General features: G+C 39.9%; 1 protein-coding gene across 1 annotated transcript; it reads right to left on the bottom strand.

The window, feature by feature from the left end:
• Positions 1-3,048: 3,048 nt before the first annotated feature.
• Positions 3,049-6,951, bottom strand: agpat4 (1-acylglycerol-3-phosphate O-acyltransferase 4 (lysophosphatidic acid acyltransferase, delta)). The gene is made up of 9 exons (XM_063874167.1): positions 6,713-6,951; positions 5,844-6,025; positions 5,450-5,619; positions 5,192-5,353; positions 4,948-5,101; positions 4,608-4,710; positions 4,441-4,516; positions 4,033-4,231; positions 3,049-3,577 (listed from the first exon to the last, which is right to left on the bottom strand). The coding sequence occupies exons 2-9, from the start codon at positions 6,019-6,021 to the stop codon at positions 3,486-3,488; spliced, it is 1,134 nt and encodes a 377-aa protein (XP_063730237.1). The 5' UTR covers positions 6,022-6,025; positions 6,713-6,951; the 3' UTR covers positions 3,049-3,485.
• Between the last annotated feature and the right edge of the window lie 3,079 nt (positions 6,952-10,030).

Below are 10,030 nucleotides of genomic sequence, written 5' to 3'. Positions count from 1 at the left end.
AAAATGTGTGGTAAGCCTCGCTGAATGGAAGGAGACACTGGTTTAACGTTGATGAAATGAACACCATCCAAATATTCAAATTAATTTATCACTTGTCATTTGGCACTAGGAAGGATTTTTTTAATGTATTATTCTTTGCCTTTGCTGAGGAGTAAATGTCAAGTTGGAGCAATGTTCAAGTCAAATGCTCGCCACTGTTCATGTGACCGGAGCGAAGCCAACGAAGAGGAGAACCCGCCCTGCTGCTGAACACAAGACATCCACACAACCAGACAAACACACACTGACACACACAACACAACTTCTGGTCCTCTGCTGCTCTTACAGTGTTTGCTATGTACAAACAATATTAATAAACCAATCGTTTTGTTTTTTTAATGAAATGTGTTTGTGTTCTTCTACCATGGAAATGCCATTTATAATTACAATGCCATCAACTATCTAGGTAGTTTTATTCCGAGTTGACAGATCTATGTAAACCTTTCGATTGTAACTGAGTGCTTTAATATTGGTAAATACAGTGGGGCAAAAAAGTATTTAGTCAGCCACCAATTGTGCAAGTTCTCCCATTTAAAAAGATGAGAGAGGCCTGTAATTTTTATCATAGGTACACTTCAACTATGAGAGACAGAATGAGAAAAAAAATCCAGGTAATCACATTGTCTGATTTTTAATGAATTAATTGGTAAATTCCTCGGTAAAATAAGTATTTGGTCACCTACAAACAAGCAAGATTTCTGGCTCTCACAGACCTGTAACTTCTTCTTTAAGAGGCTCCTCTGTCCTCCACTCGTTACCTGTATTAATGGCACCTTTTTGAACTCGTTATCAGTATAAAAGACACCTGTCCACAACCTCAAACAGTCATACTCCAAACTCCACTATGGCCAAGACCAAAGAGCTGTCAAAGGAGACCAGAGACAAAATTGTAGACCTGCACCAGGCTGGGAAAACTGAATCTGCAATAGGTAAGCAGCTTGGTGTGAAGAAATCAACTGTGGGAGCAATTATTAGAAAATGGAAGACATACAAGACCACTGCTAATCTCCCTCGATCTGGGGCTCCACGCAAGATCTCACCCCGTGGGGTCAAAATGATCACAAGAACAGTGAGCAAAAATCCCAGAACCACACGGGGGGACCTAGTGAATGACCTGCAGAGAGCTGGGACCAAAGTAACAGAGGCTACCATCAGTAACACACTACGCCGCCAGGGACTTAAATCCTGCAGTTCCAGACGTGTCCCCCTGCTTAAGCCAGTACATGTCCAGGCCCGTCTGAAGTTTGCTAGAGGGCATTTGGATGATCCAGAAGAGGATTGGGAGAATGTCATATGGTCAGATGAAACCAAAATAGAACTTTTTGGTAAAAACTCAACTCGTCGTGTTTGGAGGAGAAAGAATGCAGAGTTGCATCTAAAGAACACCATACCTACTGTGAAGCATGGGGGTGGAAACATCATGCTTTGGGGCTGTTTTTCTGCAAAGGGACCAGGACGACTGATCCGTGTAAAGGAAAGAATGAATGGGGCCATGTATCGTGAGATTTTGAGTGAAAACCTCCTTCCATCAGCAAGGGCACTGAAGATGAAGCGTGGCTGGGTCTTTCAGCATGACAATGATCCCAAACACACCGCCAGGGCAACGAAGGAGTGGCTTCGTAAGAAGCATTTCAAGGTCCTGGAGTGGCCTAGCCAGTCTCCAGATCTCAACCCCATAGAAAATCTTTGGAGTTGAAAGTCCGTGTTGCCCAGCGACAGCCCCAAAACATCACTGCTTTAGAGGAGATCTGCATGGAGGAATGGGCCAAAATACCAGCAACAGTGTGTGAAAACCTTGTGAAGACTTACAGAAAACGTTTGACCTCTGTCATTGCCAACAAAGGGTATATAACAAAGTATTGAGATGAACTTTTGTTATTGACCAAATACTTATTTTCCACAATCATTTGAAATAAATTCTTTAAAAATCCTATAATGTGATTTTCTGGATTTCTTTTTCTCATTGTGTCTCTCATAGTTGAGGTATACCTATGATGAAAATTACAGACCTCTCTCATCTTTTTAAATGGGAGAACTTGCACAATTGGTGGCTGACTAAATACTTTTTTGCCCCACTGTATATATTTTACTAATCCTTTATAGAAGTGGTAAAATCCTTCTATAATAACTTTTGGGTAAACAGGATGTGAAAACATTTCCTTAAATTAAGAGGAACAGAGATTAGCTGGACCAATATAATAAACGTTATTTTTACAGCATTTTTTTTAACAAACTTACAAAGAGATATTTCCTGTACAATGGATACCAGTATTCAAACAACTATGGATATGAATGGACTAATTATTACTTATTTTAGTTGTGGTGGCGATGCATTGGTTGATTATTTTATTTACTGTTTTACAACTAGCTGTAGCTGTTTTGAAGGAAAAAAAAAGCCGGCTTCACTATTTTTCTAATGAATTTCAAACAACTTATAAGTAAGGTGTGTAATCCTGATGATGAGGATGTGCAACATTTTAACAATTGAATGTAGCCACGTACCAATGCTCAGCCGGTATGACTGCTTTTTTCTTGTCATTGCTTCATAGCTTTATGAAAAGGTGCGGAAGGTCTGCTGTTTCACGCAGTGATCGATGTCAGCTGTCAAATATTCAAAGGCTGTTGTCAGATATTTGAGGGATTGCAAGCATTTTTATCAAATTTTTTAAACAGCAAATTGTTTTTAGTGACTGAGGCTGACTGCTTTACTGTCCAAATGAATGCCTCCCTGCTTTTCTGTCATAAAATGATTCACTGTAGATCAGCTGTCTCTCTGAGGAGTGTATTTGTTAAGCAACACTAGAATATGAATTTCCTTCTTAAGCCAAACGAAAGTGACCAGTAAGTCAGATGATAAGTCGTGATTCATTATTTCCCCCTGCAGATTATAATCAGCTAAAATGAATTTGTTTTAAAGCTTCTTGCTTAACGTAAACTAAACTATCACTTTTCAACTCACAGGTGCCACATTTTTTTTTACTGAAAAGTGAAATGAACCGAGACGAGAGACACGTGTAAGAACAGTTTTAATAAAGCAATATGTTTTTAGATAAAGTGAAATGTCTAATTTTTCTAACATCACAATGAAATTTCTGCTTTAAATTACAATCAGAGAGGTAGACCATTCTGTGCTAGGTTTAATTTAAATTACAGTTTAAGTTTCCTGCAGAAATGTTACTTTTGACTGTATTAAAATATGTAGACTCCAATTTGAGAATAGTGTAATAAAGCCATATTTAATCTAGCCTCATGTTCTAATCATCACGTTTACCAAAAGAAGCTAGACCCCACAGTCCGGTTTCCTGAACTTGAGCTTCAGCAGCATAACTTTGAATCCTGACCTCATTGTGCTTTTGGGCAGGTTTGCACTTGTTGGACCAGTCCTGAAGGACTCAATCACTCAGATGAGCTGTGCAAAGAAGCAGCACAGATAATGCCGGGAGTCTTTAGTTGTTGTTTAAAGGAACCTCCTTATTTCCATAGCTTGAGCCTCTGTCAATCTCAGTCTGGCCAATCATCCAGCGAACTCCCAGTGAAGCTGTGGAGGAACGATTCAGAAAGTGTACATTTAGAAAAAAATCGAGAAAAAGCACTTATTTGAATAAATGTATAGGATGGGCTGCTGTATTTCAAGTAACACAATTTGTCATTTTACCCTGAACTACAAACGTGGACGCTGATTGTCTGTGGAAACTAACATGCTCCTTCCTCGTGAACTCATGCTGTTAGAGAAATCATAACTCAATTAACATCTCAACGGGCCTATTTAGAAGGACTGATGATTCACTTTGCTGTGTAAGCACATGCCTGAATGCTATTAGGGACACACAAGAGTGATACATCATATTTCCAAAAACGGGGACTTACATTTCAGTTGTTAAACCTGCTGCTTTATGGAACGTTTGGACAAGAAGGAACTGGTTAAATTGAGGAAAGGACATTTATACCAATTTCAGGATGACTTTCCTTTGGGCATGAATGCATGAAACCAACCTGCACAGGCAAGGGTTACAGAGACTAAGATGGTCAGCATCGATCCAGAGTTGACCAGTTGAACCAGTAGCAGACCGAGGGGGTAGAGGAGCATGCAGGCCCAGAAAATCCAGTTGATCAAGACCCACGGTCTGCGTGGATGGCTCACTGAGGGCCCAGGAAAACAGCCTTTTTGTGTGTAATGTTCCTGAAAGCTATCCTGTTGAGAAGATGCAAACACAGCTCAATTTCAAAGTCCGTAATAAAAGAACATGATCACATTGCTATCAGTTTCTATGTACATAAGGAGGAGCCAAAATGTGACTCCCTTGTTTCAGTAATCAAAACATTTACAACTTTAGCTGGATTACATAATGAGCCAGATGCCAAATGCCTTAGGCTTAACTGCAGCCTTTAATGCACTCTTACCTTCTCCTGGTAGAGTTTATGGAGCCAAGCAGCACACTCTGCCTCACCTTCTGGGATCAACTCTAGAGGGATTCTCCTGCAAGGAAGAGGGGAAGTCAGGTATACCCGATAAACAACAACAACCACAGTAAACGGGAAATTAAAGGTAGCAAAGCATTTATTTGTACCTCACATATAGGTCTGCATGATATTTCTTTCCATTAAGAATTCCAAGTAAGGTTGGTGCTTCTTTGTTTCTGAAGTTCAGTGTGGAATCGTACACAGCTGCAGCTACAAGAGTCAATACACAGGTTTACTGTACGACTCATTTGATTTGCAAATTTCCCTCTCAAAACAGTATTTGGTATTGTGGCCATGTTTAAACTGGTTCCGTAATAAATTATAATTCTCATCCTGATATTAATTTATTGATTTAATGGATTGAAAATGGAAATAGTGATGAATTAATTATCAAAAGTATTTCTCTTTCATCTCTTACTTTACACTTCTTCAATGATGGACACTAACCAGTTCCTCTGAGGTTCTGAACAGTTACCCAGAATCCTTTGGTCCTGGGTAGAAGATGATACTTCAGTTTGGGTAAACCTTTGCTCTCGGCCACCTGCATGCTGACCTCATGCTTCTTTGGAGTGAAGCGTGTTCCTTCACAGAAAAGCAAGAACTAGCCCCGGAAAGTTAGATTGTTTTTAATGGCCTTATTCAAAACATCTCTGGAAAATCGACATAATAAATTCCACGTGCCAAAACGTACCCAAAAGTTTTCCGGGTAATCATGGAGGTTCTGAAGACATTCAGCCACCGTCCTCCGGTCGTCCTCCCACTTCCTCTTGCAGAAAACGATCTCCAGGAAGTACCACATCCAGCCGATAACAGGTAAATACCTCAACTCTTGTTTGGCTAACACTTTTGAGCTCTGGAATAAGAAGAACATTTAAGGCATGTCAAGGAACTGAAGGGAATTACTGAAGCAAGGAAAAAAAAGATATGAGGTCAAAAAAAAATTTCTTACACCAAGAACTCCAAATCTTTCGCAAAAGCTCCAGCCACACAGGAAGTCGATTTCATAGCTGTGATTGAGAACCACAATTGCTTTCTCATTTCCATACAGTGGATAACTCTTTGGGTCTGTGTAGAGTGTGCATTCAGTCCCAGACCACCACTCCAGGGCAGCTACCATCTCTGAGAATCAATGATGATGTGGAAAAGTTGATGTTATGTGAACAAAGATTGTCCATGTCCGTCTACTTTTTTAAAAATGATCTTGCAGATTGTGTGCATGTAAAACAGGTTAAATCTTTGCAACAATTTAACCACTGAAAAGACTCGCTTCTTCTTCCATCAGCCAAACCAAAACAGCAGACTACAGTATCATGTATGCGTCAGAGAGTAAGAACCGTACTTACGGCTGCTGATGCAGTAACCCAGTCTGATGTTGATCCTGCGGGCCAGCTGCTTACTGACCAGCCACAGAGGTAGAGTACAGAACTGCAACATGTTGATAATGAGGCCGCTGGCCAGGAACACATAGCAGATGATGAGGTGACTCAGGAACTGTGATTTCAGCAACTGAATGAGGCCCATTTTTCTGTAAAGTCGCATGAAGCTTTAAAAATCAATTACTTATTCATGGGACACACCCAAACTGATATGAAACATTTCATCATTCAGAGATCAGCCAGTATTGCTGCAGGCTCTAACAGCAGCACAGTAGCAAAGCACTACACCCACTGACATAAAGGTCTCCATTCACTGGACTTCCTCATTACATTGGCTCAATGGAGCCTTTGAGCTGGACTGTCCATGAACAGCCAATGACAGGGAAAAAAATGTTTTTTTGACAGTGACCTTTTCAGCGATACGGTGCAATGTAACATAAACTATTTCTCATATCTGTTGTGTTATAATTTCATTAAAGTCAATGCACTATGAAGATAAAACAATGCTGTGTTTTAAGGTCAGGCCAATGATATTATAGTTAAGCAGCTCATAAGGTCACATTTCCCTTTTCCACACTATCATTATTTGCCATCAATTGTTTCTGATGGTTAGGCTAAACACAGGCTATGCAGAGTAACTGGTAATAATCCAGCAACATTTACACTGTTCAAGCTGAATTTACTCTACAAGAAGGTGGTGAGTAGATGGAAATAACTGAAAACAAAACAAGACAAGGGCTATTTCAACAAACGTGCGTTTGGTAAAAGTCAAGTTATTACTCACCTATAACAAACAAACACACACCTTACATTCTTTTGAAACACTTGACATTTACCTTGATCAGTGAGCTGCCTGTCTCAGAGACCTTCAACCCTAGTGGCAAACCAAAAGAAAAACACCCAGTCCCTTCACTGTATGCCCATATCTATGCCCATCGGAGTAATACTTCTTCTCCTTCAGATTTGAGTCAAGGTTCATTCAACAAGAACTTTAGAAATAAAACTTCTCCGCAAAAGTTACCACACCCATCTGAAAGAAGCCACGCCTGGACTCAGAGATGGAGAGAGAGCTCTGCTTCCTTGAAGGCAGAATCGTTGGAGGGCTGCGAAGATCGTCTATTCTGTACAGGATAAATCCAAATTTAGTGGGAGAAATGAGATAGCCAATGTATCCGAGCTGTTACTATGGTGACAGATCTACAAACATTTTAACAGCCACTAAAGCGTGCATTCAACTAGGGAAAGAAACAATGCAATTGGTTTTGCGTTTCACCCAATTAAACCTTTTAACATAAACTATCTATCTATATAGTATATGAGGACGCCATAATCTCGGGATGTTTTTTCGATACTGATGATATTATTCTGTGTGCCATAATGTGAGACTGAGTGAGACCTCTTTTGGCATTTTCTTCCTCTTTGCTTTCTCTATTTGCTAACAGGAAAAGCGTGATCCTGTCACAAACTGGGAGTGTGTTGGTGTTCCTTTCATACTTGTAACAAAGTAGGCTATGAAGTAACTAATAAGTCACTGTCACCCGGGCATGAAAGAAAAAAGACAGATGTACTTTTATTAATCCCCGTGGGGAAATTCGAGAATTCTGCATTTGACCCATCCTAGTGTTAGGAGCAGTGAGCTGCCATATTTATGGCACCCAGGGTAGTCAATTGACTGTTATATCTTGACTAGTAATTTTCTCCATGGACTGTATGAAGGTTTTGCACTTGGTTAAAACGCCTTTGTTCTGATAGCCATTATATCGGAGACTTTGTGCCAAACCGATGAGCAGTGCTGTGTTGGTGGACAGCACCCCCTGCTGGTAACTCATTGCATGTGCAAAAGAAAAGAAAAATGGATAAAGGGACAGTTATCTCCAATGAAATGCAGTCAATTTAAGGTTTTTCAAGGGGGATAACAAAAGCCACATTTAAGAAAGTCAAGTACTCAGGCATCAATCAGTTACATAATATATTAGAATCATCGAACCCTTTCTTTGATGAGAAAAACAGAATACATTTTCCTGTGCCACATACTGTAACAAATCAGTTTAACATTTTACTGTGTGGACCTATATTTTGTGTTGTGTCTGCCAAAAAATAATGTTTTGTTAAATTATCTATTCAACCTCCTTGCCAAACCAAACAGTATTTGATTATCCCCCCTATGTAACTCAGATACCCCTGAAAGGAGGTGGGGTCCCGTGGCCATTCCAACTTAGGGGGGTGCTGAAATGCTCTTTTTACAGGTCCCAGAGTGCTTCAGCCCTCATGTCATTTATGACCAAATAACCTTGAAGAGAGGACATGCCTGTCGACAGGGGTCCAAACATACAGTAAAGTAGCTCAGGAAGCCCTTTATGTTCAAATCCCAAAGACAAGAGTGTAAAGGGGCTCATGGGAATAATGTTCGGTAAGTATAGTACGTGCAAGTCACTTTACAGCTTTAGAAGTGATGAAGCACTTTCAGCTGGAAGAATTACAATAAGTGTGAATACATGTGGTAGCTATTTTTCCATTTCACCTTTACAAGGTAGGAAAAGTCAACACTGATGTATGTACAACTGACTTTCATGCACCCGCTTGACAAATAACAAGCAACTTAGATTAACTAAGAGTTATTTTATTAGGTTAAGCTCAATAACGATGGTCCATGAAGCATGAGTTGTTTATCCTAATTACTTGATTTATTTGAAGAGGGAGACAATTGAAGGGTTTACTTTTTGTGCAATAAAGTCTACTGAGCAAATTTGTTTTGATGATACAGTAGTTTCACAAAAAGGCCTCTGAAATTGTGAGATGGCTAAGTTTTTTCAACGCCTCCAGTGAGTGCACCAACATTGAAGCATGTTTTCTCAAGTGACCAAATGGTGGTACTAAAACTTCTGTAACCTGTAAAGAAAGAGTAAAAAAAAAAAGAAAGTCTGACAATAAATTAAAAACACAAACAAAATAAACACAATGTTGCTACCTTTCTCTCACCATAGCCAAAGGCTCACAGCTACAGCTAATTGAAGCTCATGTTTATGTAATTAGATGGAGCCTTAAATCACAGTATGTCATCTCATTTGGCTTTAAGGGCCCACTTGTTTGCAGAGAAAACAGGGCAGTAAATCTCATGGAACAAATGACTGGTGAGATGATGCTTGAAATGACATAGAGGAGAGAGAGAGGAGAGCTGTAGGAGGTGCTGTGTATTTCAAAATTCTGAAGTTATGTATCTTTTTTAAAATATCCCCCATCCGCTTTAAATCACATAGAAGGTGAAGCACTTTCGGACAGGAGGGGGACTTGTGACTATATGTCATGAGACATGGGTTGATGAATAAACCAATATTTGAATGATATCAATATAAACTGAAATAACAATGTAATATCTGTCCTAAGAACTGCAGCTGAACCACTGCAGGATATGAGAGCGTGCGTTAAATGGAAAATGTAAATCACAGTGAAAACATGCATCTTGAAATTGGTTGTTGAACACAAATGACTAACCATCAGTGTGCCTCTGACCAATGTGGGTAGCCGAGGAGGAGAGTGTCTCATTTACATTTCCCTGGCTCTTTAGTGGAAAAGTGCCGTTGATATGAGGTTACTGTATTCAAAGATGTGGGTGGGGGGCACCTCACCACAAAAAGTTACCCTTTTCCAAGAAATGTCAGCTTTCATTAAGTGAGTTATGTGTTACTGTTAAAGTTGCCCTGCTAGGGCCCTTCTTTGGTAGAGCAGGCAATTTGATACCATATAAGAGTAATGGCGTGAGTTTGAGTGCAGCTCCTGACATTTGTTGCATGCCATCCCCCTACTCTTATTTATCGTCCACTAGTAAATCAAGCAGAGAGGCTATAAAAAATAATTTAAAAAAGCTTCCTTGCTGGATCAAACTAAAGTCCAGATGTAATCAAGCTGGACTGCAAATTTCTTCTGTGTGGGAAAGTTTGCAGACTCAGCACCAAAACATCCGCTCTAGACTTGCAAAAATATTTTACCCCATTAGAAGTCTGGGACAAATTGTCACTCACAAATGCTTGTTCCTGGACATTAATCAGATTCTCTTTTAAAACACTAGTGGCAGCAGCTGACGTTTTTTAGTCATCAGGATGATGCAGCGGGCCAAAGCCAACAGCTTTCAGCCAGGAAGAAGTATACTTTTGGCT

Source organism: Eleginops maclovinus, chromosome 22 (genome assembly GCF_036324505.1).
Source record: "Eleginops maclovinus isolate JMC-PN-2008 ecotype Puerto Natales chromosome 22, JC_Emac_rtc_rv5, whole genome shotgun sequence".
NCBI lineage: Eukaryota > Metazoa > Chordata > Actinopteri > Perciformes > Eleginopidae > Eleginops > Eleginops maclovinus.
This window is presented reverse-complemented; position numbering and strand designations above follow the sequence as displayed.

Excerpts from the sequence above, each read along its gene's own strand:
- agpat4 (XM_063874167.1), bottom strand. The coding sequence starts at position 6,021 with ATGGGCCTCATTCAGTTGCTGAAATCACAGTTCCTGAGTCACCTCATC. Across the intron at positions 5,354-5,449 it reads AAAGATTTGGAGTTCTTGGT|AGCTCAAAAGTGTTAGCCAA; the intron begins GTAAGAAATTTT and ends TTCTTATTCCAG. Across the intron at positions 3,578-4,032 it reads TGTAACCCTTGCCTGTGCAG|CTTCACTGGGAGTTCGCTGG; the intron begins GTTGGTTTCATG and ends GTTCCTCCACAG.